This window comes from Nannobrachium achirus, assembly GCF_963921795.1.
Source record: "Nannobrachium achirus genome assembly, chromosome: 19".
Taxonomy (NCBI): Eukaryota; Metazoa; Chordata; class Actinopteri; order Myctophiformes; family Myctophidae; genus Nannobrachium; species Nannobrachium achirus.
Window position 1 is genome coordinate 10,398,374 of NC_137826.1, and position 25,731 is coordinate 10,424,104.

Below are 25,731 nucleotides of genomic sequence, written 5' to 3' on the forward strand. Positions count from 1 at the left end.
GAGTATTTCCCGGTGAATCTGTGCGCAAAGGTGGGGGCTTGGGAGTGTGCACCACTGACTATTGCGGATGATGATGAGGTTATAGTATAGCTTAGCTTTTATGTATTGAAAATGAGAGGCACTCTTGCCGATTTAGTAAGAGACTCGTCTCCAATTGCAAGATATTTAAAAGTTATTTGGGGCCATGATGATGATGATGATATCCTTTTCTTCCCACAACTAAGGATTTTATATTGTCTGTGTTATTGTTTACAACCACTGAACCACAATTATTCACGTGTGGCAAGATTCACTCGTTTTTAGTAGGCTATATAGTGTAGGCTTAGAAGAAGCCTTTTCAGAAGTTAATTTAATGTTTTCCATTTAATGATTTCCTTTATCCTCATCTAATCTTGCGCTAATGCACCGTATGCACGCTGTTTAAAGGCCGTGTAGGCTTTTCAGAAGTTAATTGAATGTTTTCCATTTGCGCTAATGCACGCAACTGTTTTCGCCAAGTTTATATTATTATTATTTTAGTTGTTTCTCATAAGCTCGCAACCCTCCTTGCCCATCGGCCCCCACCTTTGCGCACAGATTCACCGGGAAATACTCGGTCGCGTCTCAGCATGGAGTTGGCGCCATCTGGTGGTGAGTAGAAGATGTTGTTTGTGGCACTATTTGTTGTTATGGCGGAAGTTTTATAGGCAATAATGATTGTAACTTAAGATCCTTGCAAGTTACAACTATGTGTTTTCTTTCATGTATATGGGAAAAAGTGGTAGAAAAGCTATTTACCACTCGGGGTCGGACATTATGCTCTGATAATGTCCTGTGTTAGGGGGTTATCGGACTCGGCTTCGCCTCGTCCGATCACCCCCTAACACAGGACATTATCAGAGCATAATGTCCTCTCACTCGGGGTAAATTGCTTACTTAACTTCTGAAAAGCCTACACGGCCTTTAAACAGCGTGCATACGGTGCATTAGCGCAAGATTAGATGAGGATAAAGGAAATCATTAAATGGAAAACATTAAATTAACTTCTGAAAAGGCTTCTTCTAAGCCTACACTATATAGCCTACTAAAAACGAGTGAATCTTGCCACACGTGAATAATTGTGGTTCAGTGGTTGTAAACAATAACACAGACAATATAAAATCCTTAGTTGTGGGAAGAAAAGGATATCATCATCATCATCATGGCCCCAAATAACTTTTAAATATCTTGCAATTGGAGACGAGTCTCTTACTAAATCGGCAAGAGTGCCTCTCATTTTCAATACATAAAAGCTAAGCTATACTATAACCTCATCATCATCCGCAATAGTCAGTGGTGCACACTCCCAAGCCCCCACCTTTGCGCACAGATTCACCGGGAAATACTCGGTCGCTGCTGAGACAGATGTCTAGCTTACAGCTAAGCTAACGTCAGTTAAAAGCACCGTTCCGGCCGTAAATAGAGGCTGTTCGCTTCCAGAAAGGCATAGGTTCAGAGAAAAGGGGCTTTAAAGTTGGCGGATTGCATTGGATCCAAATAAATCGGCGACGATAGTACGCACGTTGTTAGTAAACATAGGACGGCTGCGACCGTCATTTGTTGGTGGGGGGAAAGGTGTTCCGACCATGGGTTCCGACTCCCTCCTGAAGTCCCCGGATGCGTTCATCGCGTATTGATCTCGGAAATGTGCCTCATTTGCATGTACATCCGGGCATTTCACACATTCCGGCTATTGTGGCCTCATTTACTACTGTTTTAAGCCAATCACAATCCAGTATTTGAACACGTGACTAGAAAAAGTGGTAGAAATGTGATTTTCCGTCAAACTCGACAACGTTTTAAACTAAAACATTCACTTGTTTTTGAACATGACTCAGTCAAGTCTAGCAGTGACATTTCCTAAAACAGTGGTCCGGGGGTCCCCAGAGTTACTGCGGGGGGTCCTCCAAATCTTTGTAGACCTATGATAGAAACTTTTTTCTCCTCTTTTATATGTGTCCCTACTCTGAAAACTTAAGACAAAAATAGCAGATCTACCTGTAAAGCAGACTAAGTACAGAGTGAAAGGTCAAGTTTATTAATTGACGGTTCAAGTGGTTAAATGTCTGAAAACACAGATACACTGATGATTGTGCTGTCAAACAATGAAACTATGACATCTATGAACATGTTGTGGGGGTCCCTGCTTCATCTATATCTCAACTAGGGGTCCTTGGCCTGAAAACGTTGAAGACCCCTGTCATAAAATGTACACGAGTGAAACGACCGGAGTCTGTGCAGAGGCGTCAATTGGGTATGGCAAGCTATGGCAGCTGCCATACCTTGGCTACAGGGGAAAATAATAAAATGTACTGTAATCGTGCCTGTTGCTAAGGGGGCGCGCGTGCAAGACACCAGTCATGTTGCCATACCTTAGATTATTCTGAACTGACGCCGCTGAGTCTGTGGGCTACGGAACGGAACGCATGTTTGGTGACACGGGGGGGAAGGAAAGGACTGGTGCACACGTGCCGGTAAGCGGAAACGGAGCGTTTCAATAACGACAGAGTAAAAAGGCGCACATGGAAACACGCTGTTCGACTTGTCTGGAATAAACTGAGGATTATTGAAGCTGTTCTCATCTGCAAACGAAGTCGTTGTTTAATATGACATTGGTATGTATTTTATTTCGTTGTTTGGTGAACACGCTGGGCATAAACCGCATGTGGTTGTTGTCTGCTCTGCTTGAACGTTTGCTAATGTCAGTGGCCAGCTAGCTAAGCTAACCTGCTAACGCCTGTAGTTCATTCAGACCATAGATTCAGACTAGTTCAGACTCTGAACCAATTCGTGGTTGAGTTGACATAATCATGTTAACATTAGCTTGAAAGTTAACTTTTTAAAGTTCCCTGTTAAAATGCCTTGCTTGGTGAAATAAATGCAAATTGCAGCTTATAACAGCAACATACCCTGGCCATACCTGTCGGTATGATAACGTTTTTTGTACATGGTGTTGGTGGTTGCCACACAAACGAGTCGATTTTAGAAATGTTTCACACTTTTTACTGTTAGCCTGCTCACATGATGCACTTGTTAAGCATATTACTTATTATTGCTGCTAAAAGGCCTTATTTAACTTGTTTAAAATGTTTTTATGTGTACTGGTAGCACCATTTGGAGAATGTCACGTGTCACGCCATTCTAAGTGCACATACTTATACGAGGGTGAGATAGATAAACCTCTTCCAGGAATACCTCTTATTTATTGCACTGATACATGGCATGTTATGTCACATTATTACTATTCAAATATATCATATACCGTATGTGTGATGCACTGCAAGCACGTCGTGGAATACCAAGTTAGCTTATACCAAAGGATCAAAGTGAGACACATAACTTATGTGTCTCATAACTTATGTCTCGCTTTGATCCTTATTGTCCAACTTGGTTGGTATTCTATGTGCTTGCAGTGCATCACACAAACGGTATGCTATATTTGAATAGCCAACGTATAAAATATGGATGGATAGTGGTTGTGTGGTTAGTGGTAGTGGTTATGGACACGATTGTGATTCTGTATTAAAGGGATAGTTAACAACATTTTCCCCCTATCGATTACTCATCCCATGGGGACTTGAATTCATGAATGTTTTCCTAAGCCAATAATTTGATGAGGACCAACAGTGGTTCCTTATTATAGAACTACCCCACTTCTTATGGTCCCTGGACCCCACTTTGAGAACCACTGACTTATAGGACCCCACCTGACAGGGCGGGTCCGCATCAATATGCTGACGGGCCGGTATGTCGACACTAAACCTAACCTCAGTAACCATGACGAGTAACTAACTTGTCGGAACAATGGACCAGCGGAACAATGAGCAGACCCCAACAGGGGCAGGAGATCTCACTCATGCATATTATACTCATATTACACTCAGTCAGTACTACTAGGGTTCTGTATTAACCTTAAACCTTAAACCTTGCATCCCTATTTTGGGTCATCATGGCATCATGGGCAAACATATACAGTATACAAATGAATAAACACATATATAGGCAAAAATAAATATAAGCTCAAAACGCACCCCATCACATTTAACCACATGAACCCAAGTGTCCCGGTAACCGGTAAAGTCGCCAGAAAGAAACTTGCAGAGATTTTTATTGTATTAGTTTTTACTGAGAATAAGGTTAGAAATAAGTAACTTTAGGATTATGGATATCTTTCTGAGGTTAAGATTAGGAATAGGGTTTTGGAACTGTTTTACTGAGGTTAAAGTTAGGAATAAGGTTGGGTTTAACTGTTTAGGCATAGTTTACACCTATCTGAGGGTATTAAGGATCTCAATGGAAAATGACAAATAAGCCTTGCCTTACCCGAGTTTCTTTTTAGTTGACATTGTGTCAGTGAACTGTACTGTCATGAAACTGTACCTTTTCCTATCCAAAACGTATAATAAATACCTCAATCAATCAATCAATCAATCAAAATGCATAAACCATCAGCCCAGGCGAGTTTCTTTCCAGCGACTCTTCTGGTATTCAAGTGTCATCATCATCATCCTCATCATCATCATCATCATCAACTTTATTTGAGTAGACTTCAAGGTCCAATAAAAACATAGAAACACATTAAAAAAAACACATAAAAAACACTAAAATACATACAAATACCGGTACATAAAACAGCTACAACAAGAGACACTCATACCAGTGTTTCCAGAACGGAGACTGATACCGTGTAGCACTTAGGCAGGGGTTAGCCAGCAGTTTGATAATGGAGTTTTGAGACTCATCCAAACGACTCATAAATCTGTACATCAAGTTTCTCATAAGTGCGTGAAAAGTATTAATGCCCATGTTACAGAATAACTCACTTGCACTACTCCACCTTGGTTTTCTCATTAAAAATGTCCCTGTTGAGGGGCAAACATTTAGCTAAAATAGCAGATTTACAAGCTGTTGTGTTGCGTGTCGCAACATGACACATTGAGCTTGTGTACATTGCTATTTTCACCGGGAGAGATTTAGTGTAGAGGGAAAAAGGACAGGCAACTGAGGACTCCTTTAAATTTTAGGTCTACTATTTTTATGTTGTACCATATATATATTTCAATGCAGTGAGTAACATTCCTGATGTTTTATTCTCTCCTCAGCTGTTCTGGAGATGAGACAGGTTGCTGTGACATGGTATTGTTTAGTGAATGGCATCGGACTGTCTCAGACCAGAAGATAAGCCGCGTTTTGCCAATGACTGATGAAGACACTGGTTTGGGGGCTGCTTTGGCCCACATGACTGAAGACACTGGTTTGGGGGCTGCTTTGGCCCAGCCGCTGGTGGGGTATTTGGGAAAAGTCAGTTGAACTCATTGCTCATCTCCCTCTCTATGCTGTCCTCTGTGCAAAGCTTGTTTAGGTTTGGAAAGAAAAATAAAATGCTGTTAAATTAACAGTATGAGCCCAAATTAAACAACAATGGAAATCTTTGGTTTCAAAAGGCGAAAGGTTTAATTTTAGGTTGGACATTTACATTACTGTGATTGCAGTGATGCTGAACATGCACTGAGCAGCATGTGTTGATACTGTACTGGAAGGAAAAAGTGTACTGGAGCTGGCACATGGACTGTTAACTAATTTACTGCCATTAAAAAACGGCTGACTTTCGAGGTTGACCGCCGCGATTTTCTTACCTTTTAACGTGGTCGCCCCCCCAAAAAAGCATATCCCTGTCCGTTTCTGGCCCCGAACCGGAAGCACTGTTTTTGGAGCACCGAGGAACCCAATTTCGGCGATCCGATTTTTGATTTTTCTGAATAAAATCGAATTAATCTAATAGCTCGGGAAACTCGGGTGTGGCGGCCTGGAACAACGGGAATAACTTTGGAAACTCGGGATATGGTAGTAAATTAGTTAATGTGTTGAACTTGTGCATAATAATTTATATTCATTCTGATGATACTCTGCTATGCCACTGCATGGTGTTCAGTTTTGTCAAATATGCCTCTGCCCAAAATTAGGGATGTGAAAAAAAATCGAAAATCGACGCGTCGATCGACTCACGCTCACCGCGACTCAAAAAGTACGAGTCGAAAAATATATATATTTTTTTATTTTTCAAAAGTTTTTCCCCCAAAAAAGGTTTTAATCGTTCAAAAACGTTATAAGCGTTAATGTTTTGTGTGTGTGTGTGTGTGTGTGTGTGTGTGTGTGTGTGTGTGTGTGTGTGTGTGTGTGTGTGTGTGTGTGTGTGTGTGTGTGTGTGTGTGTGTGTGTGTGTGTGTGTGTGTGTGTGCATGCGGCGCTAGTCAGGTCTACGGACTACTGGTTGAGAAACACTGCTGGACCGGGCTGATGTGCGCGTCATAGCAGTGCGCGCTGACTTGCCTGACTGTACCGGACTGGATGCTTTTGTTTACCTCCTGCCTCTGCATGCATGCTTGACACGAAAGCTCGCTTGTTAATGGCAGCGTCGCCGTCGTGTGCGATGATTGCAAAATACACGTTAATGCGACACACCCGTTGACTCGGTCGGGGAGAAAGCGAGTCAGACACTGCTCCACATTTGATACACTAGCCTGGGGTGCGCTAGCCTGAGCGCCCCCACTACGTTCCATGGACTTTGTAACTCCGCTTCTAGTCTCTAAAGAACAGACTCCATGCTAACGCAAGGAAGAGCAATTATTTATTATAATTATTATTAGGGCTTTGATGCAAGTTCTGATGGGTGCAGCTGCATACGTTGTGTTGCTTGTAATGCGCCGTTGTGCTCTCCTCTCAGCTGCTGCTTAGCGTGTGAAAAAAGTCGATCGACGCGTCGATTTTCGGCCGCGACGCGTCGATTCGCCAATAATGCGTCGATTAACATCCCTACCCAAAATGTGTATTGTGTACCACTGCCTATAGCTTTAACAGGTTTGTACTTTGTACAATTGCCTCTATGTATGTCTGGCAGCAGACTGACCAACAACAAAAATCTGTAATTTAAACAAACAAATGATTGCTATTTGCAGCATTTTAACCAGGGTTTTGCCACTTTTGAATGCCTTTTCTCTATATGAGAGTATCACATAATTCTGTCTGTAAAAAGCCATATAAATTAATTGATGTTATGTTTATATATAGTTTGTTCACTTAAATGTCTGAATACTTTTGAACACTTTAATGTGTGGAGAAATGGCAGTTGTAACAGAAAAAGAAGAGGATGGAAGCAGCAGTTCCTTCCTCTTGGGGTGGCTCTAGGAGTTGTATGAGGCCTTCTGCAAAGGTTTTATCATTTACATGATTATGAACTCTCAAACTGTTACTGTGCCTCTATCTTTGAATTACCTGCAGTTAAGTCACGCCAATGGGACTAATGAAGAAATGCGATTGCGTATAATGATGTATTTTGTATAATACGATAATATCCCTATCCTAAACTAATGAACACAGTTTGTAGTAATAACATGTCCACTAATACTGTTAATAATGTTACTTAAGAAGTCAATCATATTTTGAATAATAACCTGTTTCATTTATATTTCTTTGTTATGTTTACAAAGGTCCAGGAAAGGGCTGCTTCACTAGAGCAGTGTCCTTGGTGTGCTGCCAAAGGCTTGAACTATCCTTTGCGCTCATATCACATCAACTTACAAGACACTATCACCCTCTGCACAAATCCACAGGTGAGTTGTTGTGAACTTGTGATGACTGATGTCCACACACACATATCTTGAAATGCTAGTTTTCATTCACGTGTATCCTGTGTAACTTCAGTGTTTCCTCTCTGGGTCTTGCAGTGCCTCTTCCCTCTCGTCAGCCGGCCTTTAGAGGATATCTTGGCCAGCCTGGTGCCTGCAAATCACCAGTCTGTGTTCAAAAGAAAACAAACCGAAGCATCGGAAACTAATGAGCTGAAACGTCTGCGATCAAGCACAGATGGCGGTCCTGTGCCACAAAGTATTGCTGACCAACATGTCGGCAAAGCTGAATGCTCGGAGCTTGCACTTCGTAATGGCCAGAAGCACCCTGCGTCCGAGACGGAGGTTGAAGAAGATGATGGCGATCTTACCCCACTGAAGACCTTGGGTCTCACCGAGGAAGGTGAGAGAAGAAGTGATATCCAAGTGCCCACCCGCTTGGATCCTAGTTCTGCTGTGCGGGAGGATATGCCAACGATAGATCGGCCTCAGCACTGTTCATCAGGCAACTCCTTAACTACAGAGAAGGGCAGGCCCCCTATGTCTCCCCTAAAGCCACTGGACGCCCCGGGGGCGGAGGATGGAGCAGTGAGTGACATAATAATGAGCCCGCCAAGGTCAGCATGCATGTCCAGCGATCCAGACCCCAGCCTGTGTGCTTTGCCAACAGAGGAGGGAACGACCATGGTTCCATCGCCACAGTACAAGAAGCAGCCTGTTAAGACTGAGCTGGACCTAAGGGCTATGGAGATTAATGTAATGGCCACACTGAAGGGGGACGTGAACATGAAGGCTTGCCCAGGCGATTTGTCCCAAGGCAAGAGCAGGATTCACCCAAAGAAACAGACAGACACTGTATTTCCACAGGACCTTGTACCTGTCCCACCTCAGCTTTTCTGGAGAAATGCGGACAAACTTTGTTGGCTGGACACCCTGCTGGTTGCTCTGGTAAACAGTAAGACACTGAGGAATTCCAAGCCCAAAGAAGGGCCCCAGCAGTCACCTATCTGGCAGCTGATGGAGACATATGATCAGGCTTGTGAAGTGATCCAAGCCCACCAGCAGACTTGTGCAGGTGAGTATAGGTTACAACTCTGTTGTAACCTATAGTGGGCAATTTAAGTACTCGACCCCAGTGATAGAGTCAAAGTATAGATACATATTACTCTGCTACAAGTGGAAGTTACTCATTCAATTTATACTTGAGTTAAAGTACAGGAGTAATTGTTTTTTTTCTTTTTTTTTTCTTCAGAAGTACAGATTATACAAAGTACATTTTGTTTTCAATGCATTGCTGTATTGAAATTTAGACATATCACCTGCAGAAATCTCCCCCGAAATGTTCCAACAATATCAATAATAATGAAAATGGTGATCTAATTTATAACAGTGGTCCTCAACCTTTTCAGGCCACGACCCCCAACATAATCATATTTTAACTGCCCCCCCCCCCCCACCCTGACGAGCATTACATTTTGAATAACACGGTTCTATTTGTTGTGAGCAATGTAGATTTGCTATTTTCACATTTTCTGCCTCTAATATTTGACAGTTTGGCCAATGTTTAATTGGCCAAATCCCCCCCTGGTCCCGACCCACAGGTTGAGAACCAATGATCTCTAAGATCACAACCTGTCACGATGCAACGTGTTTACTTGTGAACTTGCGAGATTTTCAATTTTCAATGTATTGTTTTCTCCCAATTTAGTCGTTATGCCAATTCTCAAAAATGTGTCCACACATTCTGTGTAGTCTTGTCACTGCTGCCTCCTCACTTCCCAGTGAGGAGAGACCACTGGATATCTGAAATACACCGCATCTAATCACAGTACTGGCTATCCAGTACTGGCTATCCATTTCAGAAGAGGTTGCAATTTGTGGAGAAGGAATTGTGTATTGATCCGTGATTGTAGCGGACCAATTCTACCATAATGTGGGGATGCTGAGCAATTTGTAATAACCACAGGCCTTGTTTGTACTGTTGTTTTATGCAAATCGCTTGTGAAAAATGATGAATTACTTTAATGTGAAGACAAAGATCCCCTGATAATGTTAATTTAACTCCCTGGAGCTTTCGTTGTAATTTAGCTTCAGGCTTGTTTCAGTCTGCCTCCAGCTTTTAAAAAATAGGCAGTAGTGAAATCAATGCAGGAATATATTTTCCGCACAAACTTCTTTCTACATTTGGTCCAATTCCAGAGTGTTATACCGTGCGTAGATGGACAGCGGAGCAGGACTTCAATGAATACACACTGAGGTGACCATAACCTTCACCTTTTTAACAGACCGACATTGTTTTGACCATTGTCAGGTCAAGCTTTCTATGTAAGGTATCTTAAAATGATTGTCTCGGTTCCAAAAAGCCATTTGTATGACAATTGTCAAGTGAAATTCCATAATCGCGATAGTCCTAGTTTCCGGTCATTTGGCACTATGAATTTAAACACTTGATTAGAGTTTGGTCAAAAGGTAATAGAATGAGGTCCATGTCAACATTTTTGCCACTGCGGTAAACACGTGTCAAAAGACGAAGCACAGTAGGGTCAGGAATTGGCCTGACTGGCTGACTCTGGCTTATATAGCATTGACGATTAGAATGTAAATATGCCCCGACCAGATCACTACTAGTAGTTTGACGTTGGAATGGAGAAGCTTTGTTTAGCGCTGATCCACATCTGTATTCACACACAAAACCATTTCTGGTGAGAACTTGAGCGTGTTACCTGAATAGCCTATAATCAGCTGAGTGATTGCATGACAAAATGCAACTGAGTGTCAATAGGTGACACTAGACTCCTATGAATAGTTCTGGATTTTAGAATTATATTGGTATCTCTCCTCAGCTGTCTGCAACAGGGTTAGGGTTGGGGTTAGGTAAATATTCAGTCATGCATTTGGAGCAGCCTTTAGTGTTGACTCACAGATAGTTAGTGCTTCTTTCCTACTGCAAGGCCTAAAACCATTTAGGCCTGAACACATTATGACGCAATATTTTATGCTTTAACTATCAAAGAATAGCAGATATACAAGCTCACAGCGCGGCACCGAGTGCCGCGCTGCGAGCTTGTAGATCTGCTATTTTTGAAAAAGTCGTGAAAATGTGTGCAAATCTTTGAGTATATGTATTTTCAAAGCGAACGTTTGTAACTCAAATTTTGCTTCTGGGGGGTCCCTGGAACTAGATATTTTGAGATGGGGGGTCCGTGGCCAAATAAATATCAGTTTGGGGGTCCTTCACATGAAAAGGTTTGAGCACCACTGACATAGTAGTCTCTCAAGAACAGACTAACTGAGCTCCAGTTGAAGTGAAAAGGACTTTTTCTTTGACGATGGCTGGCCAGATTGCTGACATAGAAACATAGGTTTTTTTCCCAAAATCTTAGAAGGATTCAAAAGACACTTATAGAATCGGGTCAAAATTCTGATTTTCACGATTTTTCAAAAATAGCAGATCTACAAGCTCGCAGCGCGGCACTCGGTGCCGCGCTGTGAGCTTGTATATCTGCTATTTTTTTTATATTTAAAGCATAAAATATTGCGTCATAATGTGTTCACCCTAAATGGGTTAAAACCAATCAATGAAAACGTACATGATGCAGGTAGGTATCCTCCCACAGGCACCGCGCTTTGGCCATGAATGATTGAACATGGCTTGGAAACCATGCTGAAAATCTAGTAATGGGCATGTTTCAAATCATTTAAATTTAATTTCTCAGTCTATTAAAAGGTATTTATGACGATTATAATCATCTCAGTGTGGTAAAACATTCATGGAATGCTCTGCTCTGCTGTCTATAACAAATGGAAGCAAACTGCAAATGGAAATGCAACTGGAATGGTTATAAGGCATTCTCAGAACCGTTCTGTCCCTCTTCTGCTGTTATGTTTTTACAATAAGAGTCATTTTCTTATGGGGGAAAACATCTATAATATATATCTATATAGATAATATCTAATAATAATAAAAATATATTCAATATTGTTTGGCCAATCTTTAAGACCCAATATTCACATTTAATTTCTGAGGAATGTTAACAGCCCTATCCTGCACACTTTCAAGTTTACAATCATTACAATTATAAGGCTGCACAGACATTTCCAAATATCTGATTAATACCTGAGGTTCCGAATCGGAATGTCGTTCTGTGCTGTATCCTCTTCTCTGCTCCCTTAGGGTTTGTTTACCACGCCTGTGTGCTGAAGTATTCATGAATTCATTTACTTCAATATGGTGTGGAAAACGACTATCTTTTTAGACTAAGTCATGTGTGAAGCGCTGAGAAATGATCACATTAACCAATTTCTGTGTTTCAGATGGTGTTGTGAGGGTTCCAAACGGGGTACTTCAAAAGGTTAACTCGGACTTGCAACGGCTCAGGCTGTCCATGTTCCAACTGCTGCAGCCCAAGCTACATTGTCAACTCGGTAAGCTAATTCACTTAAACTGCAAACCAGGGTTATTTAGTAGCCTTGAAAAATAAATCAGTTTGACCCACATTAAGGCCTTAAAAAGTATTAAAAAGTCTGAAATACAATAAACTAATTACAGCGAGCTTAGGAAGAGATGAGGAGAGAAAGAAGGAAGGAGACGTGTGAGAGAGATGGAGAAGGTTCATGAAGGGCAGCTGATTGAAGATTTACAGAAATAAGATGGAAAGATAATTGGATTGAGAAGCAGAACTGGAGTCAAGTGATTGAGACGCAGATATTATTTCTGAGAAGACGGCCAAGAAATAGACAGAAAAAAGCAGTAAGAATGGAGAGACGGGGGAAGCGGCAGGTAAACACTCCATTTGGACAGTATTATTACAAGCCCCATATTTGGACACGAACAACATATAACTCCATATATAGAGACATAGCTGCTGACATCAGTATGACATCACACTGCTGACATCAGTATGACATCAGACCGTACACAAATGACCCTTATATAAGACCGGCATTATCTACCGACAGATTAGATGCAAGCAGGATCTCGACTCTGACACAACTCATCGGCTCATAAGCTGGTTCTCCCTCCATATATGGAGATAACCGACGAATCTCACTAAGTCTGACCTCACAAGCCCCATATTTGGACATGAACAACATATAACTCCATATATAGAGACATAGCTGCTGACATCAGTATGACATCACACTGCTGACATCAGTATGACATCACACCGTACACAAACAAAGGTGTGACGTGTGACCGACCGGCGGACGGACGGCCGGTGGAGGTTTTGATACTAAACTGCGACCTAACGGTCGCAATAAAACGTCACACTATGGAGTGAGCGGTGTCTTTTAACAAGTTGATTTAAACGTCCCACGAAGCTTGGCCAATGCCCAGCTTTGTGGGACAGGAGCGGTTAGCACCGCTCAAAGATACACATACTCTACGTCGGGGGTCTTCAACGTTTTCAGGCCAAGGGACCCCTTAGTTGAGAGAGAGAGATGAAGCAGGGACCCCCACTACATATTGTATAAAATTGTGTTGCAGATTTTCATAGATTCATAGACTTGTTTGACAGCACTGTCATCAGTTTTTTCTGACATTTAACCACTTGAACCGTCAATACTTAGTCAATTTGATCTGCTCTTTTTTTAACCTCTCCACCAAACCTATTTGCCAAATATAGCCGATCTACAAGCTCTCGACGCCTCGCGCTGCGAGGCGTTGAGAGTTTGTAGATCTGCTATTTTTGGCTAAAGTTCTCAGAATAGGGATGTGAGGGTTACAGTTGTTCATTTAAAATAATTATGCTGTCACAAAGATTTGGCGGACCCCCTCTAGTAACTGGGGACCCCCTAGGGTTCCAGCACCCCCTGTTTAAGACCCCTGCTCTACGTATCTCAAATCAACACATAATATGGAATCGAGGTGGACATGGCTAGCTACGGTTGGCCAAAGGCTCACTCCAGCCATCCATTATTGGAGGCAGGGCTTTCTCAATTTTCCAAAACCTTTCAAATAAACATGCTGCTGCATGGAATGGAAAAGGCTGGATACTGTTAACCCATTATGACGCAATATTTTATGCTTTAAATATGAAAAAATAGCAGATCTACAAGCTCACAGCGCGGCACCGAGTGCCGCGCTGCGAGCTTGTAGATCTGCTATTTTTGAAAAATCGTGAAAATTAGAATTTTGACCCGATTCTATAAGTGTCTTTTGAATCCTTCTAAGATATTTGGAAAAAACCTATGTTTCTATGTCAGCAATCTGGCCAGCCATCGTCAAAGAAAAGGTCCTTTTCACTTAACTGGAGCTCAGTTAGTCTGTTCTCGAGAGACTACTATGTCAGTGGTTCTCATAATTTTTCATGTGAAGGACCCCCAAAATGATATGTATTTGGCCACGGACCCCCATCTCAAAATATCTAGTTCCAGGGACCCCCCAGAAGCAAAATTTGAGTTACAAACGTTCGCTTTGAAAATACATATTCAAAGATTTGCACACATTTTCACGACTTTTTCAAAAATAGCAGATCTACAAGCTCGCAGCGCGGCACTCGGTGCCGCGCTGTGAGCTTGTATATCTGCTATTTTTCACTGGTTAAAGCAGTCAATAATTCTAGGCCTAAATGGGTTAATAAAGAGTAGGAGAGACATGGAGACTCCTGTTATTGAACAAACACTCTATAACAACAGAGGCATCTGCAATCTGCGATTGTCAATTCACAATGTCATGGTCACACTGTCACAACCCTATGATGAAACGACTATTATGAGCACACACACACACACACACACACACACATACACACAACTATTTTGGTTGTATTGTTTAATCCATATTCAAGATGAATTAATGTGATTAAGATTGCATGAACCATGGCTTCCCTATTCTGAGCTCATTCATAATAGGTGAACAACGAACATTCATTGAAAATACTATAGGAAAGGTGAATGTAAATGTCATGAGCTTGAAGATTGCTATTTTTGTCAAAGAGACTTTGTGTGTAGAGAAAAAAGGGAAGTACAAAGTATAGATGAATATACTTGGTCAACAATAGGGTATAAGACTTCCCTATACACCAAGTTGTAAAGGTTGTACCTGAGCATTGCATGTTATTGCTTTATCCAATCATGCTTTAACTCCATAACAATGTATTTCTCAGGTGACCCGGAAATGCCGGTGTTTGCCCTTCCCCTCCTCCTCACAGCCGACTCTTGGGCAGAGCCTCTTTTCCAGGTGGCCTTTCGCTGGGAGTTTGAATGCAGTGGTTGTAAAATGTCCTCGACGCAAAGGTAAGTAACAACAAAGTTAAAGGTAGGGATGTTTTTGTGTTAAAACAAAAAGGTTAAAGCACTATATTCTGATAGTAATCATTGCTATGGAGTGTTGATAGTAATCATTGCTATGGAGTGTTGATAGTAATCATTGCTATGGAGTGTTTGTTCAGTAACAGGAGGATGTCTCTCCAGCTCTTTAGTAAACAGAAAATACATTTTCAGGTAGGTGACAAAATGTCAGCCAATCAGGAGAGAGTAGCCATTATCAGCTTCATTTGTATAGAGTTCCTGTTCCAATTTTGTCTGCTCAGTTCTCTGTGTCATCACTTCCAATTTCACTTGTTTAATCTGTATCCTGAGATTCCTGACTGAGTTCTCTAGCCGGATTGAATACCTGAAAATGCATTTTCTGTTTAATACATCGGATGCCCACGTGATCTCTGACGTCTAATTTGCTGGTGCCCATGGCAACGCGTCATTTTACCTACCGGCGAGAGTACTGGCGAGAAAAGTAATCCGAGTAAATGTAATCCGAGTATGTCCTGTTTATTTCGCGAAAATCTTTTCTTTCAGTCAGGACCGTTTTTTATCATTTCTAAGCCACAGTGTTTGTGTTACGGCATGTAGAAGAGGCTGCCGTTTTGAGAAAAAATGAAAAAAGGAAGGGAATCCGGAGAAAACAGCACTTTTGTGCAGCCGGTAAACAGGAAGTCAACGAGCCACACAGCACGTCCGGGTGACGTAATTGCGCGCTGCATGTTGGGAAATGGAGTTGTTTCATCACCGCGGTAGCCAAGTGCAGTAGCTACAGTACAGTATAGTTTACTGTACAACGCGTCAAACGCGTCGTTGGGCACTCGTAAAGATCAAAGAGATTGACGCGTAGACACCACGTGGGCACCCAATGTGTTAATAAAGAGTAGGAGAGACATGGAGACTCCTGTTATTGAACAAACACTCTATAACAATGAGTACAATAAGAATATATAGCTATTTAACACTTTTATTTTGATCAAAGACAATCACTTACCCTTCCTTTAAACCACTCCTAATTTGCATGCTTCATTTAGTTTTGAGGCTTTGAAAGCTTTGCTGTCGTTATCACTTTCATCCTGGTGTCACTATATTGGGCATGTCATTAGGCATAGGTATGTTATTTTGTAGAATGATTAGTCCTGTGTCAAATTTTATAGGCCATAAGTGGTTAACAATAGTAACGAACAGTACCAACGAAAAATTGTCAGCCACTAGTGGATTGGAGCAGGCAGCTCATTCAGTAGACTTCACACAACATTTACTTCCTTGTGTCTTCAGCAGTACACCTGTGTGAAGGCAATCGGATGAACAGTTTGCGAATAAAATGTCAGAACACTAAATACTACTAAATACATCTTGACACAAACAGTGCACAGCACCGGCTCACTCCATTAATTACACAAATCTTGACTAAAGAACATATGGCGTACAATTGGTTGCTACGCTAGCCTCACTCCCTCGTGCACCATGCTGTTAGGAACTCGGAAATGGTTTGTTTTAGTCCTCTTAGCTAAGGGCAGATTGTGCACAGATGGATCGTAGTGAAGTCTACAACCCTCCACCCACTTGTGTCAAAGAGGGGGAAAAAAATAAGCGCTGACTGTGTCTGGCAGACAGGTGAGACAAATTGCTGAAAGAATTGAAGTTTGACAGTCGACATGTTACATTTGAACAAAAGAGCCTGTCAGCTCGATTGTGAAGCTAGTGTTGTTCTAGATCCGTTTTACTCGTTAATCAAGTAGCCAAGACAGCTAGAATCAGCTTGTTGCAGTTTTTACTTTACTTAAATATGCCACAAGAAAACGAGATCATAGTTAATCCTCCTCCATTGTTATAATTCCTAATCTAGTGCCAGTACAGGGGTTGACACGAAGATCTCAGAGGCACTTACCTGTCGAGCAAGTACAGGTCATGTTCTACCTCACTTGCCTCTCCCGTTCAAGTAGGCTAAAGACACAGATCTCATATTTTGTTACTGCCCGGTCGGGCAACCCAGTAGGAACTTCACCTGCCCAACCATTTTATTTGCCTGCCCCGGGCTGTCGGGCAACCGTTAGTGTCAATCCCTGCTCAGTATAAATATATAGTTTTTGTCCGATTGTAACGGTAGACAGACAGCAAAGGGAGAAACGAGGGGAGAGAGAACGAGACTTGGGAGAGACAGATGGAGAAGGTGCTTCAATGGCAGGTGATTTGAGATCTACAGAAATAAGAGAGGCTGATTGGATTCCGAAGCAGAACTGGAGTCAAGTGATGGAGATGCAGATATCTATTCTGAGATGACAGCCAAGAAAAAGATAGGAAAAAAAAGCATTGCGAATAAATGGAATGTAGAGGGGGCCAGTAAATGCCACCCCTCCAATTGGACAGCATCATATAAAAGATAAGACTTGTATCTCAAATGAAAAATGTGTCTCTCATATAGGTAGACGTTCCCAAATGTAACATAGCTTGTGAACCAAGGTGTTTCCAAGAGGCTTTCCAAGTTTGGAAGTATGAGCACACGTTATTGCGTGTGTTAAATTCTCTGGAACAGCCTGCCTGAGGACCTCAAGTTGGCCAGCACAAAAATGGGATTTTAAATGAGATTTAAAAGGGTGTCCCCCTTTTTAAATCTAATTTAAAATCCCATTTCTGTGATATCTTAAGGCAGCAGCTTTGTGTACTTGTAGCCGAGTGGATGAATAATTCCTTTATTCTATGTATATGTTGATTGTTCATAATTTATGTTGTAACACTGACTATCGATATTATGGTTGTATTTCACTTCTTAATCCGTATCATAATAGGCATTTCTTAACTTACTAATGTAATATTTTTGTTGTTGCTTGTTTGAGGCTGCTGTAGCAAATGCATGGAGTTGTGTTAAATCGCTTCAAAGTAATGACAATACATTTTGTTACCGTTTTAAAACAAGCGACAAGTAATTAATATGCTGTGACATCGCTTGCATTCTTGATCAAATTGTAGGAGGTGTGTTGGGTGGAAACCTCATACGTCCAAAACCTTTACTCTTCAGGATTCAAATCCAAAACCAGCAAAAGTAGCAGATCGATGAGCTCAATACGGGTCTCTTCCACCCTGTGTTTCGAGCTTGTAGATGTGCTTTTGATACTTTTGTGTGGCGCTGCTGCAGTATGATCAAGTAGAGCAGGCGTCTTCAACAGGGGGTCCTCAGAGTTACTACAGGGGGTCCTCCAAATCTTCCAATCCTTTTTATATTAACAACTTGAACACTAGTGTCCATATTCTGAGAACTTCAGCCAAAAATAGCAGATCTTCAAGCTCACAACGCCTCGCAGCGCGAGGCGTTGTGAGCTTGTAGATCGGCTATTTTCGGCAAAGAGCTTTGGTGTAGAGGGGAAAAAGAGTAGACTAAGTACAGAGTGAAAGTTCAAGTTTATTAGGTATTTTGACGCTTCAAGTGGTTAATTATCTGAAAACACAAAATACACTGATTGTGCTGTCAAACAATGAATCTATGATTCATCTCTCTCTCAACTAAGGGGTCCTTGGCCTGAAAACGTCGAAGACCCATGAAGTAGGGCGTTAATCTACCACAAATTTCTGCCCAGTAACAACAACATATTTCTTCACTTGCTGTCCTTTCAGGGTCACAATGCCTCTTCCAACCTTCACAAATGTTGTCCCCGATTGGCACCCACTGAACGCTGCTCATCTGGCCCCATGCAACACATGCTCAAAGAGCTGTCAGAAGAGGGTTATGGTGCTGGAGGGGTGAGTTGCACAATATTTCTATTATGTATCTATTATATACAAAGATAAAGCTGTTATTCTACGCTGGCCTTTAACCACAGCATCTCTGTTCTGGCCTTGTCATAATGGGTGACTATTCAGCCAAAATAGGTGAACGTTCACCGAAATGATCCAATCTGCAAGCTCACAACGTGTTGCAATGTGTCGTGTGTGCATGTAGATTGGCTACTTTCTGCGTTGTAGAGGGGGATGAAAGGAGGGGACCAAGTAATCAACCCCTGGGGGACCCCGCTCCACAAAGTATACAGGGTTTTAAGTGATGAATTTCACTGACCACTGTCTCAAAATTAAGGTCCTTACACACCGGGAGTGTGAAGAATAAACAATGTGAAAATGCATACAGAATATTGACTTACAATTCATGTAGTGGTGCCTCATTCATACAGGTTGATTATTTATTTTCTCACTGAATAATTAATCAACCTCGTTTTGAAATATTATTTGCATTATTGTCTCAATTTATTTAGCCTCAAAGCAATTTAAACATGTTAGCCATGCTTGTTTCCTGAAGATCATTACAGAAAAGGATGGTTGTCTAGTTGGGAGTGGAGTTAACCCATTTAGAACGGGTACACATTTTGTGTATCATTATTTTATGCTTTAACTATTGAAAAATAGCAGATATACAAGCTCACAGCGCGGCACTCGGTGCCGCGCTGCGAGCTTGTAGATCTGCTATTTTTGAAAAGTCGTGAACATTAGAATTTTGACCCGATTCTATAAGTGTCTTTTGAATCCTTCTAATTCTAGGCCTAAATGGGTTAACCTGCTCTTGTTCCCACCCCATTGCCGGGCTATCAGGGGAGCTTTGAGTCGGATTTCCTCTGCTAATTGATTTTAGGTGTACCAACGTTCAAATAAGTTTGAATGTATGAAAGCTTACAATCTTCACTTTCTTTCTTAATCTGTAATCTTGCTCTATTTGGGGACCACAACACCAGCTGCTGTCACAGCAACATGTCTGTAGCTGTATGGTGTGCACTTGCTTGTTGGCAATTTCATACCGTTATAAAAGTTACATATTTGGTTAATAGAGCATCAAAAGCAGCAAGGACCTGAACAGCCCTTGTGCTGTTCTCACAGCTCGTTTGTGAACATCACCACGAGGCTTGTGGTTCCTGACATTTCACCGGGGTATACAATATATGACAGCATTTGTGTCAAATAAAATGTAAACGCTGGGCTGGTGGAGATGGAAGTCATTGTAGCATGTATGAGTCTAGCCTGTAATGCTGCTATGCTGTGTCCATCATTTACTTAGGAAGTAAATTACTTAGGAAGGAAAGGATATAAGCTCCCTTCTTCCATAGATCCAACATATCTTACTGGAGGGCCCAATGCTGCTTGTTGCTGTGGCGGACACCAACACGTCAGTAGGCTGGGCGGAGTTGATGTGTGTGGCAATGGTGGCTCCAATTCTTATTAAATGTATTGGCTAGGAAGACCTATACAGTAGAAATGAGCAGCCAATGATTTATTCTCTACCTCTTTTGGCTAAGTTCATAATTGCGTCACCTCAATACAGCATCTCTGCATCAGCTTAACAGAAACGGGACCGTCTGTATTTTTGACCAGATTGAAAATCATACCTTTGGGATGTATATAAATACCCTGGTATGCCATACTACCTTTTATACCATCCAAGCCCATTTCTCTTTACATAAGAGTTAATGTGCAGGCAAGGGTTACATGCAAGTTAATTTGCAGGCCAGGGATCTTTTCAGAACAGCAATTTATAAACTTATAGCACATCTCTACAAATTGATTAATCATGCGCGCGCGCGTGTGTGTGTGTGTGTGTGTGTGTGCGTGTGCGTGGTGTCTCTCTCTCCAGTGTGCCTCCAGTATTTGCACTGCACTTTGTGGAGGGGCTGCCTGACAACAACGTTGGAATCTACTCCTTCAACCACCAGGAGAAACGTTATGCAGTCACCACTGTCATTCAGTATGATCAGGAGCTCAAGCATTTTGTCACCTGGATCCGTCAATCTGATGGTTGGTATAAAACACAGAACACACATACTCACCTGAATGACAGCTCTGCTGGCTATTGTTTTATTTTTTCCACCAGCAATGTCCCCCAGCAATGTAATGGATTCCATGTGGGAAAGGGGCAACACTTTGTACAACCCCTTATGTGCATTAGATCTAATGAATTGTTAATCAATGTTCTGAACACAAACCACAACTTTTATCCGTGACAACCAGATCTGTTAAGCTCCTTCTGGATCTGGTGCTTGTTGAAAATGTTTTTCACTTGCTGTGTATTTTGTGCAGTGGTGGAAAAAGTACTCACATTTTGTACTTAAGTAAAAGTATCAATACTGCAAAGTAGACATCCTCCGTTACAAGTAAAAGTCCAGAATTCAAAATGTACTTGAGTAAAAGTATGAAAGTACAAAATGTTCTAAAATAGCAGATCTACAAGCGTGATGCGACGCGTTGTGAGCTTGTAGATCGCCTATTGTCAAATAGGGCTAAAGTGGTTTATGTATGTTTTATAATATACCTGCAAAGTAACTAGTAACTAGCATTTTCAAATAATTCTAGTGGAGTAAAAGTACAATATTCGGATCTGAGATGTAGTGGAGTAGAAGTAAAAGTATTGGAAATTGGAAACACTAAAGTAAAATACACATACCTCAAAAGTGTACTTAAGTTGAGTAAATGTACTTAGTTACACCACTTATTTTGCGTAACAATGTCATTTTGCACATCTGCTCTACACAGGATCCTGGCTTGAGTTTGATGACTTGAAGCATCCGCGCTGTGTTGCCCATGCAGAGCTGCCTGTCCCTCCTCAGGACATCCACATCATCTTCTGGGAGAGTGAAACAAACACGGATGCTCTCCCCGTTTGCTCTCCATCTGCGGAACCCTCGCTGTCGAGAAAGGAGATCGGCCGCAGTCTGAGCGACATGGGGGCAGATGAAGAACTCACCCAGTCACCAGACCAGTCCATCTTTGCGGCGCACAATGACACTGAAATTGTCAGCGCTCTAACGGTACCTGGTGACGACGCCATGGACACTACGGCTGCAGCAGATGCATCTATAGGTTCCACGACTCTGCTCGACACTTTCGAAGGCCTCACCCACAGCGACATTGTCACGCTCACACTGGTCGAAGTCAAAGTAGACATGAATGGGAAACCTCTGGATGATGACAAACCACCTCCCGATGCCAGTGCTGTTGGGAATAAGGATGAAAAAGCTTCTCCATCTCCAGACACCTCCTGCCCGATGCCTCAGGACTCTGCCAGTGAGCTCCTGCCCAACCCAGAAGAAACTGAACCCGAGGTGGATGATAACTTATCCATCGATCCTGCGTTTGCAACTGCATCCATGAGCGGGAGAGGTAGAGGCAGAGGTCGGGGCAGAGGTAGGGGCAGAGTCCAGGCTGGACGTACAGCCAAAAAGGCTGTGTCCCCAACCGCTCTCGCAGAAGCCGCACCACCTGTTGAAACAACTGACCAAACCTCTCCTGTGTTGACGCCACAGTCCTCCCCACGAAAAAGTCCTGACTCTGCCAGTGACCTCCTGCCCAACCCAGTAGAAACTGAACCCGAGACGGATGATAACTTATCCATCGATCCTGCGTTTGCAACTGCATCCATGAGCGGGAGAGGTAGAGGCAGAGGTCGGGGCAGAGGTAGGGGCAGAGTCCAGGCTGGACGTACAGCCAAAAAGGCTGAACCACCTGTTGAAACAACTGACCCAGCCTCTCCTGTGTTATCGCCCCAGTCCTCCCCACAAAAAAGTCCTGAGCTGGCTTCCCCACTTGACCACAATGCCCGCTGGTCATACCTGCTTAGCAGGCACCCACTCGCCACTGTGCACCCTTCCTATAACAAACTCAACCAACCTCAGAAACCTCCGGCTAACCCAATCGTACAAAGGAAGCCGCCACCTGTCCTCAACCACTCCACACCCAACCCAGTGAGAAAGCAACCGGCCCCGGTGGGACCCCCCAAAAGCCAGCTCAAGAAAGTGGACATAGAGGACCTACCAGTGAAGGCAGCTGCGATGTACGGTTCGTTCTGCACAAAGGGTACTACTGATTCCACTGTCCCTACCCCTCACACCCCACATGTCCCCGAGACACACTCTTTCATGGCTCCTAAGAATGGCCCGTCCACCTTTCAACCCCCTGCCTACCAGAATTCCCCGGTCTTGAACACACTGCCGGCGTTCAAGGCATCACCACCTCCCCCGGTAGCAATGGAAGTCCCTAAGATAATGTCCCCTGAGAAACTCAATAGCCACTCCGTAAAGACCCCTTCTAGCATCGGAGACACTGACCTCCTCCGGTACAAGCTCCTCAAGAAGTTAAAGGCAAAGAAGAAGAAGCTGGCGAAGTTGAACCAGATGTTGGGCAACCACGGGGCAGTTCCCAGACCAGACAGTACAGACCTAAGCTCGCCGCAGACCGTCTCTTCAAGTACCTACGAAGGCTCCACTTATGATGAATTCTTCGCGGATCTCTTGTCGCCAGCCACAACAGCTAGCAACCTGTCGCCAGACAGCACAGACTTCCTGATAACCGGCACCCAGGAAGGAGGTGATTACTTGCAACCTGGAAGGATTACTGGTGGTGCAGTATCTCAGCTAAACATGGCGACTCAGAAAAGAAACAATGGCCTAACGGAGCTGCCTACACTGGATGGCTACATGCCAACAAACGATGACAACCTACTTGACGAGTTTATGCTGAGGGTGGCCGCTCAGCAGCCGGCTGGAATTGAGACAGAAGTGCTTAGCGAGCTGGACCTGTTTAACTTTTAAGCCCAGTGGGAAACTGTTTCTTTCTTTGTCAAACTTACAGTACTATGTAACTAACATTTCACACACATAACCACTTAAGCCATATTTATAACTAGGCGCGCTCCTTTCCCCCGCTCTACACCAAATCTGCGATCTGTAAGCTCACAATGTATTGCGACACGTTGAGCTTGTAGATTGGATATTACGGCTGAATGCTCACCACTAGGGGACTCGAGGGTTCATGTTGGGCCTGAACACATTATGACGCAATATTTTATGCTTTAAATATAAAAGAATAGCAGATATACAAGCTCACAGCGCGGCACCGAGTGCCGCGCTGCAAGCTTGTAGATCTGCTATTTTTGAAAAAACGTGAAAATTTTAATTTTGACCCGATTCTATAAGTGTCTTTTGAATCCTTCTAAGGTTTTTTGAAAAATCTATGTTTCTATGTCAGCAATCTGGCCAGCCATCGTCAAAGAAAAGGTCCTTTTCACTTGACTGGAGCTCAGTTAGTCTGTTCTTGAGAGACTACTATGTCAGTGGTTCTCAAACCTTTTCATGTGAAGGACCCCCAAAATGATATGTATTTGGCCACGGACCTGCATCTCAAAACATTTAGTTCCAGGGACCACCCAGAAGCAAAATTTGAGTTACAAACGTTCGCTTTAAAAATACATATTTTCAAAGATTTGCATACATTTTCACGACTTTTTCAAAAATAGCAGATCTACAAGCTCGCAGCGCGGCACTCTAACCCTAACCCTGCCGCGCTGTGAGCTTGTATATCTGCTATTTTTCACTTGTTAAAGCATTCAATCATTCTAGGCCTGAATGGGTTAAAGTCTGACCTTACACTACCTCTTAAAAATGCTCTTCAAGTGGATTTTTTGTATTGTCCCTACGGTCTCAAAATCATTTGAGAGGAACAGTTCTCATCATGTTAATGCTAGTGTTTAGTTGGACTGATGAAATCCATCAGAATCATAAGGTAGCATCTTCATTGTTAGAGATGGCATAGGCTATGTATTACTGAACAGAAGACCACTGGATAGAAGCAGTTTCCCTAAGTACTGTATTTATTGGTTTGGACAATCTGAGTACTAATGTACGTATGCACTTTGCATATGCCAATCTTTCATGGATGCATTATGAAAAGGCATTGTGTTTGTTAAATAGTGTTTGTTTCCTTTGTAGACTTTTTTTTTGTTGGAAATTCTGAAGAATAAATTAGTTATTGTTATATTTTCATGTGTGTAAATGTAATATGTAAATAATGTATTTGCCACAATGGAACAAAGTTTTGCAAAGCTGAAACATAAAGTTTTGCAAAGATTCTGATTAATGTGCATTGGATTCTTTCCTTTTTCCAGTGGGAAATATATATTCAGAAATATTATAAATCCAAACGACAGCACTACCTACTTCCCTACACTATCCTATGAAATTGGAGAAGAATGGACAGTGTTTTCTCAATGGATTTCACAACTAACCTGACATTGAACATTGGCATAGACAGGGACTGACAAAGCAGTGGAGCTGTCTTTAAATATAGTTAAAGAAATGTCTTGTACATAATATCAAGCACTGTCTGCAGTACTATCAAACAGCAGGTAGAGTTAGATTTCTTGCATAAGAAAACTTGGACAGGTGATTTCCAAGTTGTAGAACAGTCTAGCCACCAGACTACCTTAATATGATTATACCAACATTATGCATATTCTCTTTAATACCAGTTCAAATTAAAATGTTTGCTACCCGCTCATTTGCATTGGGTGTCCGGCATATATCATGGAACTTCCATGGAAGTCTGTTTTCTTGTTTTAGGCTTGTTGAGATTAGTGTCATTTCAGCAAAGTGATTTAAATCTGTGTAAGAAGAAATGTTGAGTCACAGTCTGTTTTATTTATTTATTTGGTTGGTAGCCAGTTAATTGGCAGTTAACCACACAGCCAATGAGCCAAATTTCTCCCATGTAGTCGAAAGCAGTTCAGCTTGCGCGGAGAGAAGTCAAGAACTTGAAAACAAAAACAAACGACTTAAGAAACGTGTTATGATGTTGACTGCTGCACTATTGTTGATATCTAAGTTGCTCGAAGTACAGAAGATTGCCACTTCAAATCTGCCTGATATTGGCTTAAACTAATAGAGGGTAAGTAGCCTAACAAGTAGGCATACACTAAAATAGCATACGGATTAGCGCTAAAATAGTATGCAAGCATGTATAGAAGAAATAATCCCAAAAAGAAACAGAATTTAAACTAGGCTACTCGGAGCTGCCTGCTGCA

At 42.2% G+C, this 25,731-nt stretch overlaps 1 protein-coding gene across 1 annotated transcript; it reads left to right on the plus strand.

Moving 5' to 3' along the window:
* The first annotated feature begins 2,520 nt into the window (after window positions 1–2,520).
* uspl1 (ubiquitin specific peptidase like 1) lies at window positions 2,521–24,751 on the plus strand. Its single transcript, XM_080749793.1, has 9 exons — window positions 2,521–2,633; window positions 5,121–5,301; window positions 7,506–7,628; window positions 7,743–8,718; window positions 11,958–12,068; window positions 14,753–14,882; window positions 18,516–18,641; window positions 20,515–20,675; window positions 21,411–24,751. Exons 2-9 carry the CDS (start codon window positions 5,152–5,154, stop codon window positions 23,462–23,464), a joined length of 3,831 nt encoding a protein of 1,276 aa, XP_080605919.1. The 5' UTR covers window positions 2,521–2,633; window positions 5,121–5,151; the 3' UTR covers window positions 23,465–24,751.
* The last annotated feature ends 980 nt before the right edge of the window (window positions 24,752–25,731 follow it).

Coding starts and splice junctions, on each gene's coding strand:
- uspl1 (XM_080749793.1), top strand. CDS start 5,152: ATGGTATTGTTTAGTGAATGGCATCGGACTGTCTCAGACCAGAAGATA. Junction 12,069..14,752: donor CAAGCTACATTGTCAACTCG/GTAAGCTAATTC, acceptor TGTATTTCTCAG/GTGACCCGGAAATGCCGGTG. Junction 20,676..21,410: donor CTGGATCCGTCAATCTGATG/GTTGGTATAAAA, acceptor TGCTCTACACAG/GATCCTGGCTTGAGTTTGAT.